General features: G+C 41.3%; 2 protein-coding genes across 4 annotated transcripts in view; one reads left to right on the forward strand and one right to left on the reverse strand.

Annotated features, from left to right (window-relative positions):
* Window positions 1–51: 51 nt before the first annotated feature.
* On the reverse strand, window positions 52–17,116 carry LOC311027513 (E3 ubiquitin-protein ligase RNF19A-like). 3 transcript variants are annotated; one of them, XR_014598609.1, is made up of 12 exons: window positions 16,975–17,116; window positions 15,845–15,888; window positions 8,417–9,267; window positions 5,970–6,178; window positions 5,668–5,812; window positions 5,382–5,544; window positions 5,054–5,168; window positions 4,586–4,744; window positions 3,418–3,631; window positions 3,137–3,280; window positions 1,772–2,891; window positions 52–1,724 (listed from the first exon to the last, which is right to left on the reverse strand). XR_014598609.1 is itself a non-coding variant. In XM_084031541.1 (11 exons), the coding sequence occupies exons 3-11, from the start codon at window positions 9,022–9,024 to the stop codon at window positions 2,084–2,086; spliced, it is 2,565 nt and encodes an 854-aa protein (XP_083887667.1). In that variant the 5' UTR covers window positions 9,025–9,267; window positions 15,845–15,888; window positions 16,975–17,116; the 3' UTR covers window positions 52–2,083. The 3 variants fall into 3 exon arrangements, 1 of the variants encoding a protein (XP_083887667.1); XR_014598610.1 differs by lacking the exon at window positions 15,845–15,888 and having other exon boundaries at window positions 16,975–17,093; XM_084031541.1 differs by having other exon boundaries at window positions 52–2,891.
* A 1,971-nt stretch (window positions 17,117–19,087) lies between these two features.
* Window positions 19,088–24,083, forward strand: part of LOC311027471 (tyrosine-protein phosphatase non-receptor type 2-like) — an 8,458-nt gene continuing 3,462 nt past the window's right edge. The window contains exons 1-4 of the mRNA XM_084031494.1: window positions 19,088–19,222; window positions 19,724–19,814; window positions 19,926–20,026; window positions 21,935–22,033. Of these exons, the coding sequence (XP_083887620.1) occupies window positions 19,166–19,222; window positions 19,724–19,814; window positions 19,926–20,026; window positions 21,935–22,033 (348 nt within the window). The 5' untranslated portion in view covers window positions 19,088–19,165. The remainder of the gene's footprint in view (window positions 19,223–19,723; window positions 19,815–19,925; window positions 20,027–21,934; window positions 22,034–24,083) is intronic.

Here is a 24,083-nt window from a genome sequence, read left to right on the forward strand (position 1 = left end):
GCTCTGATGTCATAGGATCGATGGGAATTCATGGGAAAATATACAAACAAGTTAGATTGAGAATTTTATTGTTTAAGGATATGCATTTACATGCACATTATAAAGCAAACAATTAGGGAATATATACTTTCTCAAATAGCATATGCTTTTTTTGACCAAGTTAGAAATAACACCTGGCACTTGTCTTCAAATAATACCATAAAACTCACAGGAATTTTACAGGCATTTTAACAGCAGGGCGAATCTCGCAACTGGAAACTTACGAGTTGCACCAAAACTCCTTTAGTTTGCTGTATCACCTTTAATTTCATCTCACGCATTTTATGAGTAAATATAATTCATGCTCTCGTGATTTTTATGTTTATCATTTGAAGACAAACAATAAGGAAATAAAAACACTATATAAAGGATTTTCCCCAAAAGGCACTGTGGGTCCAAAAAAAAAAATAAAATTATTTGCATTAATCATCTTCAAGGATGTAAGAAAAACAACATAAAACACATTGTAGTTAAAATACACCCAAAGCTCTGAATCAAAAATTATATTTTGATTTGGATATTACTGAGGGAGAATCACAAATGTAACCCTATAATCATACATTCACTACTGAATATTAAATCACCGACTGATGTATGTGCTCAAATACACTAAGTGAGTTTCCCAATGCACCTTTAATATATGACCGCTATGGTCAGGTGATGTGTTCTCTTGACTGGACACATCTGCTTTTGCTGAATAGCGAAATATTCGAAAGCTTCGTTTTCTTATTGCAAATACATCGTTTGGTACACTTTGTGCGTTTAGTGACTGATCACTAAAACAAGCCTTATAAAACTGTAAGAAATGCTACACTTTCTAGTTTACAAATTGGTGCTGTTCTTGGTTCCTTTTACAAGGAATAACTCAAAATTCCCTTTCTTTAGTAAACCTCTCATACTTCCATAATGTACTAAAATTTGTTATATTTGCACAGTTGCAACCACAAACAGATTTTTTTTTTTTTACCAGTGCAGAATGAGGCTTGTGAAGCCAGCGACCGTCTTAAATCCACAATATTTTTAAAAAAGGGCTACATTATGACTCATCGTCAACACAGTTCCCGCCTGACCGTACTTAAAAAGTTTGAACCCAACACAGGGCTTCAACATTAAAACCAACTTTCCCAAAATGGAAAATAAAAATAAGCAAAGGTGGAGCATGAAGAAACAGGAAGTCACATTTTTAAACAAAAGCAAAAAATAATCTCTCTTATAGATTATTATGGAAAAATACATTTTGCTACTGTACAGGCTGGTCCCTCTCAGGTTCAACGATCCTTCAAGCTGTGGCGTTTGTCACGCTGCTTTAGGGAGTCACAGAATGATGGTGGCACAGAGGTGGACCACAGTGATGACGTATCCATCCCTCATTCACACAAACCAGATTTCTGCCACTAGGGAGGAAAGTTTCAGGCTTTAGAATAGCAGCTCGACTTAGTACTGGAACTATTAGACATTTTACTTGCTCCTATCCAGCTTTATCACTTGGGATTTGTGTGGGCACCAGGAAAAGGGTAAGATATGCCTCAAGCATGGATTCGGAAACATTGCTCAGAGGTCTGACTTTGCAGGTCGCCCTGATAACCTACTTTACAACCTGTCCACATACATTCAACTCCACCTACAGTAGGCATTGCTGCTCCAGTTGTTGCTCCAACAACAGGCTGCAACGTTCACACACACGTCTTGCTTGCTGCTTGTTCTGTCACCGAAGAACCCTCTTTGACTTTACCGCTTGCTGCTTGTTCTGTCACCGAAGAACCCTCTTTGACTTTACCGCGATCCTGTCCACTTTAATCACAACTCTCTCCAACTTAAACCTCGACCCTTTCTGTAACTCCCATCGTCTGAAATTCACATAATACTCGACTACACACCCGACTGCATCCACAGCAGGTACAAAATAGATTTAAACATCCTTCAACTTGACTAGCAGCTTCCTAAGATGCATGGTGTGGCTTCACTCAATAGTGAAAATAGGTGATAAGGCTAACTGACCTAGCGGTGGTAACACCACCAACAGCCGACAACCAGTGGAGCTTCTTTAGATTTCTGTTTGTATACAGTTCCTTGTTGGGCTTACAGGCAGTGTGGCAGAGGTTTTGGTGGCCTCTCTTATTTTATTTTCCTTCTCTGGCTCTCCGTCTGCGACGGCGCCTCCACTCTCCTCGCTGATGTATAGAAATGTCCCGCTACTTCCCTCTTTTGGCGAAGCAGGCGGAGATGCCGATACCAGGCGCTGGGCGAAGGCTGCGTGACTGCTCTGAGTCGGATAATGCTCCAGGCGGTCGTTCTCCACCTCGGGCATGGGTGTGACGGTGACATCATTGAAGGTGGTGGCGGGATGATGAGGGTGGGGGTCCATCGGGGCGGAGCACGATGGATGAGCCGCCCTTGAGGTTTCAGGGTCCGAGCAGCTGAGCTCCGATGAGAAGTGGCTACAGTGCGAGTCGGCCACCGAGGGCAGGCTGCCGCTCAGGGACGGCGAATCGAACTCGGAGGAGTTGGTGCTGCGCTGCTCCAGGAGCTGCGCGTCCATATCTCCTCGTATCTCGTTTATTTTCGTGTCTCGGTTGCTGCTACTGCTGGCTCGTTTCCAAAGTTTCCCTCTGCTCTTCTTGCTCCCTGAAGCAGAGGGCTCCTTTGTCCAGGGGGATGAGGGGCAGCAGTGGTTGTCGTGCTGCACACAGCAGCAGGAGGAGGAGGGGCACGAGCACGCACCCCCGCTGGCACCTTTAAGGCCGGCAGCGCTACTGCTACAGCTGGCTTCATCCAGGCTGCTGCTGGCACTACAGTGCCTCACCTTCTCTTGTTTGGTCTCCACGTCTGCCTGAACGTCCAGACTATTGTCTCTGCAAAAGTACGAGAACAAATCATTTAATTATATCAACCTCTATCTACACCTATCCTGCATATTAATAAATAATTAACAGTTTTTTGTGCTTCCAGCATCCCGTTCTGCTAAATCAGAAAGCATGCAGTGCAGTAAATACTTAAAAACACGCAATTGCTTTCCTGCAAACAAACTAACTACAGGGCTTTTGGCGTAAGGTACATGCAAAAGTAGGACAGTGATTTATTTTTTTAAAAGACAGACCTTTCTAGAGGCATATAGGCATTAAGGATGGATCCTGCCATGGCTTTTGTGCTCGCGTTGTCACTGATTGTCCCGAGACTGACGGTGGCCGACTCGCCACTTAGACTGCAGCGCTCCTTCTGGACGTCAGCCTGCACTTCCATTCTGGAAATAACAATTGAGACAAAAACATAAATTAAAAATACCTAAACATGTATGAAATGAGGACTCTTTGCTGGTCAAATAGAACAGTTTTCTCAATGAACATTTATAGCGATGCAGAGACCAACCGAGTCCATTACCTGTTGTAGCAGCTGCCAGAGAGGCTGCCTGTGATGCTGGTCCCAGCAAGGGCTGTGGTGCTGGCATTGTCGCTCATGTTGTCCCGCTGAGTGGAGCTCATGCCGCAGCGCTCCATGTGGCTCCCGCTGACACTGAGGCCCGTCAGGCCACCGACACTCGCTCCATCACCGAGGCTGGGATTGTTGAGCCGAGTGTCTGCCACCGATGTCGTGTCTGAGGAGAAAGCCGGGAACAGGAGTAATTTTGTCAATTAAGAGAGTTTTGAGTGGCAAAGACGTGTCCTAAATGATGTGCAGCAAAGACTTGGATGGCTTGGGGAAGTATTATTGCAGGCGACCCCAGAAAACAGCAGCAAACAATAGTGACATCGAACTCATCCAGGAACAACAAATTGATGAATTCTTAGGTCTCAATACGTGCCATCATGCTTTGCACCTCATGCTTCTGGAAAGGTCAAAGTCCCTGCTGTCATTTAGATTCATTATTATCATTCACAGCGTTGACAGCAGCTGTGAGAAATACAATCTGTCTCTCTAAACACCTCCTGGGAGAGCAAGACAAGCTCGAACTCACACAGCCCTCGGTTCGACAGTGACAAACGCACATCGACATTTCATGTTATTTCACACCATTGCATACCTCAAACACGCAACAACTGCTGTGGCAATTCAGTCAGGCTATGAATAATCCGCATGTACACGAAAAGGCATTGACAAATGTAGGTGAACTACTGCAAGCCAAGCACAAGTCAGCACAAGGTTGCTAAAAAGCTGCTGGTATTTTCCAAATATTCAGGCGCTGTGCTAGACAGTAAGTGTTTAATAGATAAGCAAATAAAAGGTAATTATTGGACAAATGACTTCAGAATAAATAGAGTAAGTTATTCAAATGAAAAAGTGGGAGAAGGCAAAGCAGCACAGGTTCAATGGAGCCAGAAATGCAACAGGTTTCTTGATATTCCTGTCTTTTAATCTGATATGTTTCACGGTTTGTTAAACTCTAAAAAGATCCTGGATGGAGGCGCTCTGGATTATATGTTTTATTGTCACTGATATACATTGTTTAATGTGTGTTAATTGTATTACATATTATTTATATGGTGTATTCATTTTGTAAAATGTGTGTTTCACCTGATTGAAAGACAAATTTGCATTTGGAGATGCTCACCTGTGGCTGCTGCTCCACTACCTATGTTGTCATTTTCGTCATCAAACTCAATTCGCACTCCTTTGCCGTTACCAGCAGACACTCCACAGCCTCCGCTCCGGCACAGTGAGATGGGGACAACTCCGTAGACGTACGCCAGCATGATCGGGACGCCGATGCCTAAACAACACCATGTAAACATACGCGTTAACAGTGGTTTTAGTAGGGTTCAGTAACTCTACATATAACATATTCCTTTCCAACCACTGTGGGGAAAAAAAAGCTTTATTTTGACAGCTCAAAGCAGAAAGACGAGGACGGCATGTGAAAAATGTTTCGGGACAGTTTCCAAACCACATGAACCTTTAACACAGCTTTATACTACTGACCCAGCAAGACAATTCTTTTAAATCATTTAGATGTTGTCAAGAGACAGATGGTGAAGTAGAGAAGGTCAAGAGGGAGAAGAGAAAAAGGCTTCTTTCTTACCAACAGTGACTGCTGCGACCACAGGCGACACGATCACAGACAGCGTCACGCCACCAGCAATTACCAAATTCCTCTTGTGTTTAGAAATGTCCTTGCCCTCGTAGCGATTATGGATCTGAGGAGGAAAATCATTGTTAATTACCTTGAAATTAGGTCACATATTTGGCAATGGTGAAATAAATAATTAAGTTCACTTCTCAAAATGAACATTTGTCCAGATAAAGTGGATTTATTTGTATTCTTTGCTTTACATTTATCTGAATTAACTGCTGGTTTTGACCCCTTATTGTTCCATTTCATTCCTGAGTGGTCTGGTGTGAGCTCTCACCTTTCTGCCCACATAGACTGGGATGCCAATGATCATTGCAGGGATGGCGATGCCGGCTATGAGGGCGATACCCACAGGTGCACCCACCAACGTGCCAAGCTGCCACAGGATCTTCTTCTTTCTGCTCCAGGGCTTCTTCCCCCAGAAGGTGCAGCCTGACGGACTACAAGGATTGGAAACAGAAAGAAAAGCGGGTCGTCAGGGCAAACGGAGAGAGTGAGCAGATCTTTGTGCATCATGTTTACCCCGACTACTAAAACCATGGCTGAAAAGTACACCTCCTCACCTTAAATAGTGCAGGTCAGAGATCTCCTTCATGCACAGCCAGCAAAACTCGCAGCCGCAGACAGCGCAGGTCATGTGATTACAGCTCCCATCATTCATCTTGATGATGTAGGCAGCACAACGAGGGCACGGTTTGATGTCATCACCTAGTGAGGGTTGATTGAAGGAAAAGCATGAGAAGCATTGTGCACACAGTATTTTGAGTAAACATTTATAGGGAATAATGTGGCTTAAAAAGGTGAATGGTGCACTAAAGTTGAGGCTGTGTGTGAGCATTGTATGGTGTTTGTATGCATGCGTTACCTGCAGCTCCACTCTCTTGGCTGTAGCTGAGGGAGGAGGACCTGAAACTCCTCAACCGGAGGGTTTGGGCCCTCTGTTGCCGTGCAGAGTCACATGTCTGGTTGGGATGCCACAGCTGTTTGCAGTGGTAGCAGAACTCGGTCCCACAGCCCTCACGCCCACAGGTGATCTTTGGGCAGCTGGCACAGCCGAACGCAATGACGGCATAACTGAGAGAGGGGGGGAAAACACGCCAAAATGGTGGTTAGTCTAGTTACAGTAGGGAAGGGAGATGAGGTTTATTAAAAGTAAATTTCCATGATTGTTATACTGCTTCCATCCTTACAGGGTCTTTGTTTGGGGCAAACAAAAAGATAAAAGTTGAAAATGAGAGCAAGGCTGGACTTTCCTCTGGGTTTCTGTGCTACGGTGTCAGAAGAAGGAAACAAGAACAAATGGAACTGACGTCATGGCATCATTTTACAATGTTTTTTTTTTTTTTCAGTGTTTGTTTCCCTAGTAACTGACACAATCCAGTATCTGGGGTAATGTTTATGGGCACCATGTACCTACAGCTCAGTCTGTCTAGACAGTTTCCAGAGAGTCTAAAATAACACCTCGGTGAGGCAAACTGATGGTGAATGGTGTACAAGTCGTAAAGTGGAGACGGGTTACACCGTGATAAAATGTGCTGAAAGCAATCACTAAGAGAGTAACTGAACTCTGGGAATGCTCAAAACTCTATGAAGCACTATGAATTAAATATATTATGTCATGGCCTGCAGATGCAGCTGGGTGACCCCAGTGAGCACACAGAGCATAATAATGTTCTCTTCATTTCAGGCCCCTGTGAGCAAGACCCAGACTTGACCCCCCCCTACACTGTCACCTCATCGCGAAAGACTAAAACCAGAACAACAAACTCTCAAGTTTCAATAATGTCTCTTATGAGACGTGACTGACAGAGTTCAATACCCGGGAGTTATGTTTTATTTACAGTTTCAATCCATTTTATTTTGACTTTATGTTCTTCATTGTGTTACTTTTTATCATTTTATTCTGTGTGGAGGTCCTGCAGTTTCATTATTTTAGCATAATTGATTTTCTTGTTCACTGTAAAGCACTTTGTAACTGCTTAAATGTGCTTTACGTTAAATACACTATGAAGGTATCACAACATCAGAATTTATTTGATAACACAAATAAAAGAGGCAAAACCCTTTCCAGCTTAATCCATTATGTGATTAAATGTCAGATACTGTGCGATAACAATAGGCATCAACACCACTTGCTGCTCTCGTCTTTTTTTTTTTGGCTGACTCATTAGACTGACAGAATAAACAGGTCTATTACTGCTATGAATTATTTATAACTCGGGCATCAATGCAGACGCTGGGGTGAACTTCAAAAGGCCAGATTACAGCCTTGAAGTTTCTTAAACGCAGCTGCATGCTATGTTATTTTAGGACTTGTGTATTTGTTTTTATCAGAAGCACATCTCAGGTACCCGAAATAGAGATTTCCAAATATTAAAAAAATAAAATAAAAATTGTAGCATGTGTAGAAATAATCCCACTCGCTTGAAATTGTTATGTTATGGCAAACATCACTTAAAAGGACTATTTCACCGGTGAAAACATGAATCTGTATTGAATGTGGGTCATTTATGTAGTCGAATTTGGTGCCTTCTTGACCAGGAAAAAGGCAGACAGTGACTTTTTGGCGCATGTGGATGGAAGAAAACAACTCCAGCAATGCACAGCTCCCCAGGCCACTCCCACCTCCCCAGTCCCCCACCGGTTGGCACTCACACAGCGCCGTCTCAAAGTCATCAACAAGAGAGAACAACACAGAGAACATGACTGAAACTTTACTGACATGTGCAGACTGTCATGTCTGCACATATTTCTAGTAAACACTCAGCCTCTGGTCCGGCGGTGCACCGGGGATTTATATTATTATAAAATGACCGGTCCAGTTCGGCTGACATCCCGAGTCTGAAGTGAGGTCCCAGCACTGATCTGTAATAGGTCTGTAGCCTCAGGGGGTCCCCCCCCCTTTAGGCGAGTTGAAAACATGAGGAACTAGTGATGCAGTCTTAGCCCCTCTAACCAAAGCAGCCTCCGATGACCCAAATTGAAGATATATGCATCATCGAAGGCTCTTTTTCAGCATAGAAATACATATATCTCCCGTCTCTGGGGAAAATGAGGGAATGATGCACGACCATTCAAAAATAATACCAGGTTTCCAACGATAGAAAACGTATTGTTAAGTATTCCTTTAAAAAGGCTCGATTGAAAGACTCTTAAAAACCATCATGACTGCCTCTTTAACTTAGGGATTTCATAACAAATCAAATAAACTCTCACCTTTATTCAGCTGGCAATTATATTTTATGTAATGAGCAGGTTATTCAAACATATTATTCTTTGGGTAGCCTATATAATCTGTCAGCTCTTTCTTACCCACAGTCGGGGGCCGGGCACCAGCGGCAGTCAGGTTCAGCTACCAGCCACCTCCTGAGCATGAACTCCTCGTACTTCTCCATGAGGGCTCGGTCCCCCAGGATCATCTGGATGTCGTGGGGATTAAACCGCTCCGAGCACTCGGGGCAGCAGATGTTGACCCGGGACTCGGAAATCTCGATGCGCAGATACTGTCGCAGGCAGTCTGCACAGGAGCGGTGGTGACAGGTCATGATGTCCGGGAAGCAGTCGCGTGCATGGCGCAGTAGGCACAGAGGGCACTCCAGCAACTCCGATGAAGAACTGGACAGTGACGAGGTCGATGCTACACCCAGTGTGGAGGGGACAGAAGTTTTATCATGGACAGTCTCTGACGGGATGCTTTCTGTGCTGACAATGCCCTCCATACCAACTCCGGCCTGCAGAGGCCTGGACTTGCGTTTGGGGTCGCGATCAGGCCGACGCCGACGACTGAAGAGTGAATGGAGGGACAGTCGGCGCTTTTTGGGGGTCTTTCTAACTGAAGGGAGGCTAACAGAGGAGGCAGCGGAGTGCAGGTCTCTCTCTGAGCCTGTGCTGCCATGATGGTGCTGGTGCAGGCTACTCATCACGCCAGAAGGGTTGATGTGAGCAGAATCCACATCAGGAGGAGATGAAACACCGGGGCAGGGAGGAGGATGGAGAGAAAAGGGTCTGGGGTTTAAGGGACAGGATGGTCAGGGGAGGGGACTAGTCTGCTATATGCTAGGACATAGTGGCTGGAAGCCAGTATAAGAGGTCTGGAAGTCTGTGTTTGTTCCTGGTTGAAATCGCAGTGATGAGATGAAGATGTTCAGATCTGGGACACCAACCTGAGAGAGAGATAAAAAAAACAAATGAAAACCAGGTACAGAGCGAAAGCTGAATGCATTAACTTTTAATGTTCTGCGGCATTTGGATGATTCAGGATGCATAACAACAACTAAAAGATACAGCATTAAAAATCTGACAAAATCCAAGACAGCTCTCATAGAGGGGGTTACTGTCTTGTGTATTAAGGAATTATCACCACTTCGATATTTGAGGGTTTTCTGGCAGGCTTCAGTCGTTTTTTCATTTGTGCACGTGAGACTTCTCCCATAAAATGTCTGCAGGCTTTCCTTAAAAAGGTCTCTATTAGTCAATTAAAGGCAAAACAAAACAAGATCCAGTGGTTTTTTCCCCATCATATATCTCAGATGTGGCCACAGCTGTGTCAGTGTGCTTCCAGAACAGCCACACCTTGCCTCAAGTGCTTCCATATGCTCTTTTGTTTCTTTTTGGTTCAACAACTAATGCATAACTCATCATATTTGAGAGCAGCGTTCAAGTAGTTAGGATAGCAAGGGTAGCTATTTGAAGGTGATGCTACACAGAACCAGACAAATATAAATAGTCAAAGTAGTGGTGACTTTTCAAGTTACGAGAAGCAAATTTCACATTTTAATAAAACCAACACAGTTGGTTGATGTGGTTCTGTGCAGGCTTTCCATATAGTTGACAGATCCAGCTAATGAATTTACATGATTTTGGATAAACATCTCTGCCTTGAACTCCTTCCCAAAGAAACCAACTAATGGAAGGAACAGAATGAAATCAGCGTTAATGCCTCACTATTTGCATTTCTTTCAACACTTCATCGTTGGCACCCGACGCTGTGACGCATCGCCCTTTTAGCAACACCACCACCCAGATGTAAAACCAAATAAAATAAAATCTGGATAAATGACAGCTTTAACTGGCCAGAGACTCGGTTGAAACACTCTTGCACTCTACAAGATTTTTCAAGGTGACCTATTTTTTTGCAAACCAGTCCAACAGGCACTTTAAAATCAATGACCAAATCAGGTCATAGAAAATGGCTGTAATCATGTGTGTTCCATGCTTAAGTGAAGAAACTGTACGTTTAAATGATGTCCTCAAACGGGTTCAGCAGACAAAATGACTGACATCAGCGAGAGGTGCAGCAGCTGAGGGCTCTGTGAACCTATTAAAAAATACTTGCATCTCCTTAGAGTTTGTAGCTTGACCATGAGACACACACAATTTATCAGCTCATTTCAACATGTTGCTTCTATTCAAACACATGTTGTGCTCTGCAGAAGACATAACTATAGATAGTTGTGCATATTTAGTTAAATGTTTAATCTCACTAGGCTTAAAACAAAATTATTTTAACTGGGAGTTTCCCTAAATCAGGGATTTCAGAGACAACTGCAAGTCGGCGCAGACAAAATAAACCGACAAACCTGCAAATACGAGAAGTACAAAGTATGGCCTCAAATCTATAGTTGCAAAATGATTTTTAAAAATCCTAAAGCAAAATACCAAATGGGCAAAATGGTGGAGAAAGCATGATTTCCCTCCCCTCCTACTCTAAACTTGTGTTTAAGTGTGCGTTTGTCATTAGAGACTAATTTCAGGAAAAATCCTGAGGGAGCCAAGCGGTGACTAATTAACAAGCCTGTGCAAATCCCAACTGGGCCATCAACCCAGCACAGCACAAACTCTCACTCTCATAACCTACAAACCTTCATCTGACTGGCTGCGGTTTATCTCCCCTCATGATAACATACAGGGAGCAGTTAACTTTTACTACAGCTAATTTAGTTGTTTATTTTAGCTGCCCTTTAAGCCAGGTTCAGTCAACACGTGTCTGGACTGCACGTGTTTAGACTAAAATATTATACGTTGAAATACGATGCTGAGGTAGCATGTTGCTACTTGTATTTGTACGGCCCGCTTCTCCAACTCATTATGGACAAGAGTAAATTAAATTAACGACACGGAAAGCAAAATCTCATCACAAGTGATCACTTGACGTGCATTTGAGAGGCTCTCTGATGCCGGGAACAAGCAATTCATCTCAACTGGCTCTCGACACATTTGTAATACAGTTTCTAAATATGGCTGACCCCCTGCAGGGGAGGTCTCACTTTCTGATCACGTCTGCTCCACAAGAGCTCCTACAGTTTGCTCAGAGTGGAATATGCTGCAACGCAAATGCAAATATGAGAAGAAAGATGCATTTCATTTACGTATGCAGCTTACTGTCACCAGCCGTTATCTCACAACGCCATATAGGTAGGAAGAGATGACGAAACAATGAACCTTTCGAGCCTAAAGATGCACTCCATGGAAAGACCAGATACAGCAGAGAGCAGTCAGTTACAGGTCAACCAATTAATCATTAATCAATGGCCTACTAAGAGTGAATATGCAATGCAAGTCAACAGAGGACAAGGGTGGGTTTTGCATGTTCTCCCCGTGTTAGCGTGGGTTCTCCGGCTTCCTCCCACAGCCAAAAGACATGCAGGATGGGGATAGGTTCATTGCCCGTCGGTGTGAATGGCTGTCTCTACATGTCGGCCCTGTGATAGACTGGCGACCTGTCCAGGGTGTACCCTGCCTTCGCCGTATGTCAGCTCCCCCCGCGACCCTTAACAGGATAAGCGGTTGACGACGGATGGATATAAACGCTGTTGTTTACATTCCATCTGCGCCACACACGATCATAATACAATAAATGCATCTAGTTCTTTTATAACTTTGATAACAAGGCTGTTATGACTTTGAAACGACACTTCAAGCAGTAGAGCCACTCTTGAAAAAAAACAAAGAGAACTACACGTAGATATTACTAAGCAGTAACATCCGACTATAATGTATAAATGTATTTATTGCAAAGTTACTATAATTAAAGATAAATTAGATTTAAATAAAAAAAGTCAAAACTATAATTGCATGTCATTAGCACAGCAGCCAGGATGTGAAGAATATAGTGTTTTAATTTCTTGTTTGCACATTCATGCAACATAACCAACATGAGATGATGTGAGACAGTTTGCTGGTGTTACTTCTTTAAGGTGTGTCATGACAAAGTGGATCTCCCTCAAAAATAATAACACTTTTCTTGTGATTAGGCCCATGACCAGATAGCTTAATAACTTCCACTGTGAGGTCTTTCTGGTACTGGCTACAGTAAAGCCGTGTCCTAACACTATAATTCCACATCACACCAGCGCTTGATGATGTATTGGGTCAACCCGCCAAGTCATGTGAGCTAGAGGAAATTTTAACAAGACAGAGGAGCAATTTCAAGCAACCCGCAAGGCGATGTGAAATTACACTCCCAGGGCGTAATTAAACTGGAAAAGCCTGCTTCTGCACTGTATCGAGAGTGAGTGGGACTTTCCATGCGACTGTGGTCAGTGTGCGTGCATTTGTGTTTATGCACGCGCATGCATGTATTTAAGCTCTGTTCCCCATGCAACCACGTTGCCCCACACACACTGGGATAGTGTCCTAGTTCTCGAGACAACCCCGGGACAGGAAGCCTGCTGCGGCAGGATAAATGGTTTCAACCTTCCGTCAACTCTGAAAAGAAATCACTCAGTTTGCATCAGCTGATGCCACATCTAGTTTTCTACTGTAGAGACAGATCAATGCAAGGTTGTTGGCATTTTTTGGGAGACACACTATAATTTGTGTCAAGATGGACGGGGGGGAAAAAATAGAAGTCACTTGGGGCAGTAGTGGTAATGGTTTTAACAAGTATGGCCCTCCAAACCACAAAGCAATAACATGTTGGCTCTGGATTTGCAATAAACAAAATAAATCCAGGTTTGCATTGCCTGAAATGCCTGCAAAGAGACAATTAGATAAATCCAAATTGCAATGGAGCGTTTTATGTTACAGGTCTGCGACTGCTCCCTGTCACATCAAACACATATAAATACATCTTGTATTTTTTTAACTCTATTAATAAGCCATAAACAGAACGTGACCTTCTCCCAAAGATAACACCAAATACTTTCATGGATATTCACATTAACAATGTTCTGCAGCACTTCTTCCATTTCCAAACTAAACAGACGAGTGCAAAGTAATAGTAAAAATGTTGTCACTACAGATACAATTATTTTTCTTTAACGCTTTACAAACAAAAACCTTGTGCTTATGCTTCACATGTATCCGTCACCATTCAGTAGTTTTAAATATATCATCTCCCAGTCTGATCAAAATGCTAATGGTTTTACAGAAGCACATAGATGCTTAAAATGAATGATAACTAGAGGATATATGCCTAGTTTAAATAAATAAAATATTTTATATGCAACACTATCCCAGATGTAATTTCAATGTTAAATGTACTTTAGGTCAAAGCCAGAATTATTTGCAACTGTTCATCAGGCTAGCACATAAAAAGCTGTTTGCCTCATTCCGATATACTGATTTATTTCAGACCAATGTCGATATTTGAGTTACTAAAACCTGATTAAGATAAATAACATACATGCATACATAAAAATATAACACACAAACATAATTTGACATTATTGTTCAGTGTCACAACCTTCACAATTAACCTTTATCAAAACTAATTTGTTAACGTCTCTGAAATGCAAACATCAGCAAAGTCTTATGGTGTAAACAGACTTCTCTCCTGTGCATTGAATTGGACTTTGGGTCTTTTCTAATCCACTTCTGCGAATTTTGACAAAGCTGTACTTGAGCTACCTCCAGTTTATCACATTCCTGTCGATGTAGCAATTCTGAAGGCGCACATTATCTGACACACCAGCCGCACCGTACACAAAGTTCATTTCAAATGGTGTGTGATTGAGCCCGGGTGAGTTTAAGGTCAACGGGAGTGTATTAAGAAGGGATCCCTGCTGTGTTTGTCAATGCTGAAGTCCAAATTTAGGGATATGTGATGTAAGCCTCCTGGGATTTTCTGAGTTTGGTAGCCTGCGCTTACCTTCAAGGACATCCCACATACAATGATCAGCTTCCAACACTGGAAACAAGAGGCTCAAAGGGTCCTTCTGCAAAGTTTTCATCACGTACACTAATTTCCCGTGACATTCCAGCTGGAGGACAGACTTCCTGATCGCGACAATACACTACGTTATTACGACATAAGACAGAGGAACAGCCAAGAGACTGGATGCCAATTTTTATTTGTTTACCTTCCCCATTGAGAGGAAATAATTGAGCTTTTTTTTCCCTTTTTTTAAACTGTCACTGCTGGGTACAGCACAAGACATCCTGGAAAAAAAGTTATTGTTTGACTATTAGATTGTCGAGCACACAGCAACGTTCTGTCAGAGAGACATATAACCCTGTAGCTTATTGAATCTTTATTTAGCCTATTATCTGCCAGCCAAAGTATAATAACAATAATGTCGGACATTCAACAGAGAGTGGGAACAGGAGGCAATGGAGTGAATGCCTCTGAGGCTGCTTTCAGCACCATTTACAAAAACATGTGATTTCAACAACAGGGTGAAGCACTTTCCCACTGTATCTGGTTTACCATGATGAGGCAGTTAAACTAAAGATGCAGCTGAGGATATAATGATAAGTACCAGAATTCTCCACAGCATAAAAAAATAATTCACTATGTCAAAAAGTAATGTTAATGTGAGGTCGTACCATTTTGCCAGTTCTCCATTTAGCACCATGGACACAGCAAATAAAGATGGCTTGTGTTTGCCCCAGCAACAGAAGGGGAGATGCCATTAGCCTGCTGCATAGAGAGACATCTATGCTGCCCAGTGGGGATCTGACAAGTGTGATAAAGGAGAAGAGCCGAACCATGGCTATATTCTAGGAGTCTTAACGTTGCTGCCCATTCATTTCAAAAGACAGCTCGGTGATACGGCGCATTTTCCCACCAACGGATTCACGCTATTACTCTACCAACACACAGGTGGCAGTAATGTGCAAAAGGCCCTTTCCAGCAGAAGCACCGTTCTTCCGGTATTTGCTGGCATATTAACTGTGTATCTTGGCCCATTACCTTCACCTGTAGGGCCCTGGCAGGAATATGCATCATATCGCACATGTGCCTTTGAGTGTCTGTTCTTGTGTGCATGAGGCAAATATAACAGGGACACACTCAAAGAAATACTGCTCCATAAGTACTACCAGAGGCCAAAACCTAATAATGTGTTTGACCTCTAGTTATGGTTAAAAACAATGTCTACCAATCTGATCTTCTGCAGGAACTACAGGGAGAATATAATACCCGAGGCGTATGTGATGCCTTATTATGGTGATAGCTGTCACTCGCCGCCACCATCTGTGGCTGAAATCAAATGCTGGATTAAATTCAATTCCACATGGACAGAATGGGTGTTAATGAGTGATTCCATTTTATCAACTCTCTACAATGACAAGCTTCTTAAAACCTGAAAAATGTGGGCTTAATAATATAATTATTTGGCTCAATTATATGAAATGTTGGAATTTGCTTCAAAACAAACCTTACATGTTAATATTTGTGTGTAAAGCTAAAAACAACAGTGTTCAACAATATGCAGTCTGTCATTAAAATTCAAACACATCACTTGGACTTGAAATTATTGGTGATCTCATTTCAACAAAGTCCCAAATGTTACCAACCTTAGGAGCACGTACGTATCAGTTTTCATCCAGAAAGTCTGCCACTGAAATCGAAGTTAAAGAGTAACACGGCATTAGAAGAAATCAAAACAGGGTGATTCCCTGACGGAAAGCTTCCAGTGAGAATGACTTGGATTAATTTAGCAGTCATGCTATAAAAGTCATGCATTTAATGAGGAAGGACTGTGTGCAGTAACTGATGTGTTATCTATTCTGTAAAACATTGTTGACTATGGTATAAAAGGGATGATAGAAATACATTGAAGGAGATCATTTCCATTCACTCTATGGTCCCTACACAGGACAAATTACACTCAGACATACAATTAACTTAAAATCTTATATAAAGAACCAAGTGAACCAAATATAATTGAATGCCCAAAACAGGGCACCAAATGATGCGCTAGTATTGGGACCTTAGTTTGTGCTTATAACATATTTAACTTAAGAAAAATCATATTTCTGATTTATGAAGCATGCCTTTACTGTAGCTGCAGTGCTCTAAAACTGCACTAAACATTCAAAATTCTCCTTACGATTAATGAATGCAACATAAATCAACAATAATTTATCTCGAGCAGGTTCTGCTACTTCGACTTTAACACCGTTGTAACCGCGTATTTTAGAGCTTCAACCCGTCAGGGTAACGTTATTCTGCATCCAAAAACCCACCGACCAACGAAGGTTTAATAGAAACATTTTTACAAAAAGTAGTGGTGACGTTAAAATAACCCACAATAAGCTCAGAACAGGACGGACCAGAATGTGTTTACACTTCCCACCTGGCTAACCAGTGTTAGCCTGCTAGCTAACGAAATCAGATTTGGCTAGTAGGAAAGCTACAGTCTAACTTTAATCGCCCAAAGAGTTGCTGACCCGGCTGAGCTATGATGCTTGTTAACTCGCTGGGCAGTTGAATCGACAATATGGTTTCTCCGATTAACCGACCTCTACGGTCACAAAACTTTACCCAGCAGAGGCATTGTGCCGACCTGGGATTTAACGAGGATATTTTACAAGCTAAAAACTGCTAACAGTTAGCTGCTCGTCAGCCTCGAAGAGGAGGAAGTTGTGATCTGTATGATGTTAACCAAACGCTGGCTGTAAAGATTATTCCTACGCACACTTACCGTTACATTTCCACCGGATCTCCTTTTACTTCACCGCAGAAGGGTGACCCGCTGTCTCCATCTCACAGTTAGCCGTACATTTGTTGCAGCAAACTTCGCCGGACAGACGGGGTACCGTTACATTCCCCGAGTGACTATTGTTATCAAGTCGGCGGAACAAAATAGCTACAGAAGATTCGTACTTCCGGCCTAACTTGTCTCCCTTTCACAATAAAATACATCCATCCGGTTTCAATAGGTAGCCAGTAAAGGAAGAAGTACTCACATTCTTTACTTATGTATACAACGCACAAACAACAAAAATACACAATTAAAATAAAAAGAACTCCAATACATCTTTACATGGGAAATTGTTGTTTGCTGCTTTATAAATGTTCTGAATGTTAAATACAGTAAATTTGAAGGTTTTCTATATGGAATTAAAAGCATATCTATAGCCTCATGGCTCTCAACATGGAGAAGGCTGAGCCAGCAGCTAGCAGTGAAAGGCCCTTTCAGACAGACAACAGCACCACTCTGAAACCCATTATTTAACAGCTTGCGCCGCACCACAACAACTTTTCATTGTGGCAAGCAAAGTATGGGCATAGCCCATGTCACTGAGCTTAAAAATCAGAAATTGATGCTGTATTTTTTCCCCCTTCAAAGTAAATAGTAACTTTCAATGTAAAAGAAATGCAGTCCAGCAAAATTCCCAATTTCCCCTCTGAAATGTATAATAGATTTTCAGTATAAAGTAGCAATACATTAATATGCATACAAATTCCTCAGAATTTTACCTGTACAGCACATGTAGTAAAATGAGTAAATGTGCAAAAGTCTCCAACCCTGGAAATGAAGACTGTGTTTTGAGGGGTAATTGTCAAAAACTAGTTATGTTAAAAAATATTTTCTAAAAAGTATGTATGAAATCAAAGCAATGAAACCACAAAAACACAACAATAATCATTCTAATTTTTTTATTAAATCGCCATCAAAATTGACTGCTGTGATGCTGTTGAATAATTTTTTTATCCTAAGGTATAAACAGTATATCCCTATGATAACCAAATGTAATCCTTCCTGTAATGAAGATTTAACAAAAATGTAAGGATTAAACTAGTGGGGAGCAGGATTTTGTCGGTGTGTTTCCAAATTGAATTGATTACAAGGAGAATGCCTGATGTTGTTGAATGCTGACTATCAGTCTCAAGGGGATCACATCACACTTGGTGCCATTATGTTTCAGACACGTTCAAACATGTTCACCATTTAACAAAGCAGACCATCTCATGAGGTTTTTTCTCATCTCTGTTTTTTTAGTAGCCTGGCTCAAAAAGAGAAGCAAATGGATAAAAGATTGTTGAACTATAAGTGGAGACATTCACACACTCAGGTGGAAAGGCAAATCTAACATTAAAAATGTTGCCCTGTAATCAGTCTCAAGAATCGGATTAGTGACAAGCAGCACGATGAGCTTCACATTTCTCTTAAACTGAACATCTTGGGCTTCTGACTATTGATCAGACAAAACAAGCAAATTGATTGTGTCACTGTCGGTTTTGCAAAATTGTGATGGCCATTATTAAAATCACTATTATTTTCTAACATTTTATGGACTAATGATTCATGATTAATAGAGTAATCGATAATCAAATCAGACATTAGTTTTAGTCCTCATAGATTTAGTATTGTTATTACTTATCATTTGAATCTGGGCAACTGGCTGTGGTTGACAAGTTGTAAATTTAAATTGGAACATCATTGTAAATGCTGTCAAATTGATTCATACACAAACCTTCTACAAAAAAAACCCTGTATATTAGTAGTTAAACAAAAAGTATCCACAGAGATCTTATGTGAATGTATGTTACAGTCATTTATTCTCCAAATAGGTGCTTTAGCTATAACGCTCTTGGTGTTTAACATCTCCAGTATTCAGTGAATATCTTTGCTGCGTTTGTTTTTGACAGCTACTGGAGGACCTCTCTTTGGCGCATGCGCACATGTGACTCCTTCAGACGTCAACTGCACCGAAGCGATAACGGACAAACACCGTGGACAAACACTTAGCGAGAGCTCGTTAGCGCAGGGAAGTAGTAATACCTTTGATAAAAAAGCTTCTCCAGTCTAAATAAAGTAATGAGGTAGATAGTCGGACAGCTAATTATACTTACCTAGATTAGAATAGACTGGCAGTGCCACGGTGAAAATGGACCAGGACTTTGAAGACATAGATTCAGAGGGCCGGTGGCAAAAACTGTACCTAGTAAGTCTGTTAGCAATGCTAGCACAAAGCTAACATACATAGTACTTCAAGTGCATTGATTTAGCAGGCTAACAGTTCAGCTAGCCTATCAAGTATCCGATATCTAGCCTGTCGTTTATTGACAATATCTTTCATATATATATATATTTTTTTCGCCATTGTTTTCAGTTTATCGACACTGTAACATATAACCTAAATGTTACCGTTAGCGTAGTCAGTGTTATAATGCGATGGTGCATGTGGTTGAAGCTCACTGATTAGCTACATTATATTGGCATTCATCTGTTTGACTGTTGTATTCCACTCTATTCGTCGGCTCTTATTGTGATAACGTGTATGATGTTCAGTTTCTAAAGTAACTGTTTGCCTTTGTTTAATATCAGTTGGGATGTTACTGGTTTGGTTTCCTGCTAGCTCATATGTTACATGCTCGGGTTGTTGTAGGATTGAGCCCTTATCTGATGATGTCTTGTCCCTAAACAATCTTTCTATTGTCTTCAGGAAATAAGAAATCAATCTCACGAGTGCTCCTACAAAGTGGCAAAGTATCCAGAGAATCGCAACCGCAATAGATACAGAGATGTCAGTCCATGTGGGTAAAAGTTTGTGGAAAGTCCAAACTGTTTACAGTGTGATGTTTCTCTACCTGTGTCTGTCAATTTATAACTGATCCCCGAATCATTTTCTCTCATGCCACCTGCAGTTGATCACAGCCGGGTGAAGCTGGAGAGCACAGAAAATGACTACATCAATGCTAGTCTTGTAGCCATGGAGGAAGCCCAGAGAAGTTACATATTGACTCAGGCAAGTCCAAGGCTCTTTTTTCCCAGTAAGAACATTCATGATACACGAAAGTGACATCTTCTGATTGCTTGGGTCATCGAAACGGAACAGACCCAAATTGCAATTTTTCTGTCAATTGACTAATCAATTAATTGAAAAATCATCCAAGCTCTAATGACCCTAGCAAACTACATGAAAGTATATGACAATATAAGTACTGTAATATAATGTATTAACGGCACACCATTATATCACAACTGCTTGCCATTATTTAATTATAAACAGCAGTTGATTGATAAAAGTCAGTTAGGCTAGTTACTGTTATCAGAAAACATGTGGCCGACAGACCGAAAAGCAAATAAGTGTCTAGATTGACTGAGCAGGCCAGTTTTCGTTATCAGGACTGCATGTTTAATTATGTTTGCTTGTGCTTGGTCATTGAGCATGCTGGATGGTAAGGAGTGGGTTTTTTATCTTAATCATTTAATGATGACTCAAGTTTCCGCCGCACTGATTAATGTTAACCGTAGGAGTGTGTGTGGTTTTACGACAGTGATGTGTGTTGATGTAGCTACAAAGTAAAGTAGATCTAGTGAAGCTGTGATGAAGCTCTTTGCTAACTCTTTCAGAACTGTAAATAACAATCTTTTATAGTATTGTAATATTTATTAAGAATGGTTATTGATTATTTTATACATATACTGTGTATATATATATATATAAAAGCACAGAAATAATATATATATTTTTTATTTAACAAATTATACATTTTGAGACCATATGGTATTTTGTACCCAAGCTTAGTTACTACCTTAACTTATATACAGTTTTATTCATGTGTTAAATTGCAAAGTTTGATGAGATAGAGAATGAAAAATTATGATATCACCTGTTGTATTTTTAACTTCAGACATACTGGCTCTATTTTATATCCTTTTCGGCACTAACTGTCACTCAAAAACCAAGCAAGGTGATACATAATTTAGTGATAGTTGATAAATCAACAAGTGTGTGTGACCTCCGAACACCCTTGGATACAGAGACAATCTTGCTAGTGTCTAGCCATTCCCATAACAGAACCATCAAATAGCTAGCCTGGTTCTTTAGGCCATAGAGATGAGTTTTAACATACATAGCAGAGAGTAAAGCTACCGACATATTTCAAATATCAGTTACTTGATTGGGATCATACATGTTTTCTTGGTGCTACTCACCAAAGAGAACTGCTGTCTTAGTTTTGCATGCGTAACACAAGCAGTCACATTGGCAGTTTGAAGTAATTTACCTGTTTAATTCAATCAATGTGATGCTAGCATTTTTCAGTCTTTACTACTGAAATCATACATACCACCGCGACCCAAGTAATAACGCAGAATCAAAATGGATAAATTTGACTCGGCTGATGAAGCAGATTCTTGGTCGCCAAATGATGTTGTTAACTGAATCCTGCTTCAGCCACAGAAAGTGACTGAAATATGTTAACCTTTTGTGACACACATTTCTTTTGAGATGAGACAAAGATAGTACCACTCATCTGTGGTTTGTTCAGGCAAAATCTGCAATGCTGCAACACTGATAAGAGAAGATCATGATGGTCTTTATTTCAATGCTGTTTCTGACACATTTTATTCAAATAACATATGAAAAAACAGCAAACGAAGCAAAGACAGTATTGTGACAGAATTTGTGTCTGTTATTTATTCTGTATTATTTGACATTTAATATATTGCACCTTGCAGAGTGCATTTCTCTCAACTCCACCACACTATAACCTTTAGCAGCCTTGACTTGACCTTTAAATACATACATGTTATTCACACAGTTGTCACATTAATATAGACAATTCTCTGCCAAATGTATTCAATGTTCGGTCCCACTGGACTCATTTCCTCCTTCCATGTCACATCAAAGTGTGTTGTCGTCCCCCAGGGCCCCCTCAGGAACACATGTGGACACTTTTGGCTCATGATCTGGGAACAGAAGACTAAGGCGATCGTCATGCTCAACAGGGTCATTGAGAAGGGCTCAGTAAGTACACAATAATAAATAGGCATCACGTTGTCTGGTTCGACATCTGTTATTTGTCTAGTGCGTTCACACCCACACACAGACTGTAGAAATACTGACTAGACCACAGAAAGACTAGTCGTACACAGACCACTTACTATTCACAGTAAAGTTGGCAGCCCCCTCACAGAGATATAATTTAAACTTTTTGGGTTAATCTTGATTTCTGTTTAAATAGTCCAATGTGAAGCTTCACTCTCCTGTCAGCAGGATAACAGGAATTCAATGTTTTGACAACGTGTTCACAGATGTATGTGAGGAACTAATGCAGCCCAATCTCTCAACTCTTTTTAAATCCAGTGATCCTGTGATGTTCCGATTAAACACACACACACACACACACACACACACACACACACACACACACACACACACACCCACACACACACACCCACACACGCAGAGCAGCTTAGACCTCTCTCTCTCTCTCTCTCTCTCTCTCTCTCTCATTCTCGGTAAAGCAGTCATGGATCTTGCTGGGTCATGAGATTCACTCACTGACTTCTTGGAAACGGAAGATAAAGAGCACCTAGTCCACAGATATTATTAACCTATCAAGGATCTTTTATGTAGGCCAGCTTTCCAATCCTGGAGAGAGGAGGTGATATAATAGACTTGCCCTCAACAGTTCTGGCCATTGTTAACTCAGAAAATACTGATCTTTGTTGTAGAAATGATTTGCCACAGTGTTTGACCGCAGTACTGATTGATGACAACAATATTGAGTATACTACAATATCAAGTTTTTTTAAGTGGTATTTTGTGTGAGCCAGACTTGATTGTTTCCAATACTGATTTATTCTAATAATAATAATAATATCATAATTTGTAAAGTGCATTTCATACAGAAAAACAAAACTAGTTAAATGTGGAGGATGCATTTAGGAATCTCAGAGCCTGAGGAAAGAAGCTGCTCTGAAGTCCGGTGGTACAGCAGCTGATACTTTTGTAACACTTGCCAGACGGCAGCAGGGTGAACAGGCTTTTTTTCCCACCAGGATGGAGATGTGCAATGGCCAAATCAGGTTGTTTGTGATCCTGATGACCTCAGCTTTGTTGCGCGTAGACAGGGGTGTGTGTGTCTTTGCCTCTTTTTTTTTTTTCTAAAATCACCAATCAGCTCATTGGTTTTACTGACATTGCGTAGGAGCTTGTTTTCCTAGCACCACTCTGTGAAGTCAAATCATTGTTTGTAATCCGGCACAGTCGTGTCATCTGCGTGTACAGTTACTCTTCCCAACAAACCCCCCCCCCCCTCTTCCCGGGCAGAGTGCTTAGTTTACCAACCAGTTTGACGGGTAGATTGTGTTGAATGCTGAATGTTGAATTCTGATATAGGAGTTGTTATTTTCAAGATGTGTGGATGGCAGGAGAGACCGCATTATCTGTGGATCTGTCAGTCCTCAATGCAGACTGGCTTGTGTTGGAAAACCAGTTTCTCAAACACTTCATCAGAATCAGAGTGACGGCCAAAGGTTGGTAGTCATTTTGAGTCGACAATGCAGACTTTTTAGGTATTGGGATGATGGTGACCATCTTAAAGCAGCTGGAAACTCTCTCCTGTGACAGTGATGACATCAGTTAGCTTAGAACACAACCAGGAATGTTATCAGGATCAACTTTACTCATATTCAATCTGATCAGGGTTTTCCTCACAGCCGCTGTAGATACTGTGGATACATCCTCTGGAGATTTAAGTAGACAGCTGACTTTTGTAGAGGAGATCAATTAGGGCAAATATCTCTGATAGCAGATATCTGGCAACATGGCCTCACACATGATTGCGACACTCTGCATCACCTGCCCCACGTCTCTTTTGTGTCTTTGGTGTTGACATGGGGGAGGGCCTTTTAGCTGCCAGGAAAAGTTGTGTCAACATGATGCAGTTTACTGTTTCCTCTCGTGAGGATGTGGACATGCTGGTGGAATTTTAGGTAAAACAGGTCTTCGATTTGTTTGAAAATATGGCCTACATCTTAACATAAAAATATTTCAGGGAACCATTGGTCAT

This window comes from Eutrigla gurnardus (assembly GCF_963514095.1).
Source record: "Eutrigla gurnardus genome assembly, chromosome: 17".
Lineage (NCBI taxonomy): Eukaryota > Metazoa > Chordata > Actinopteri > Perciformes > Triglidae > Eutrigla > Eutrigla gurnardus.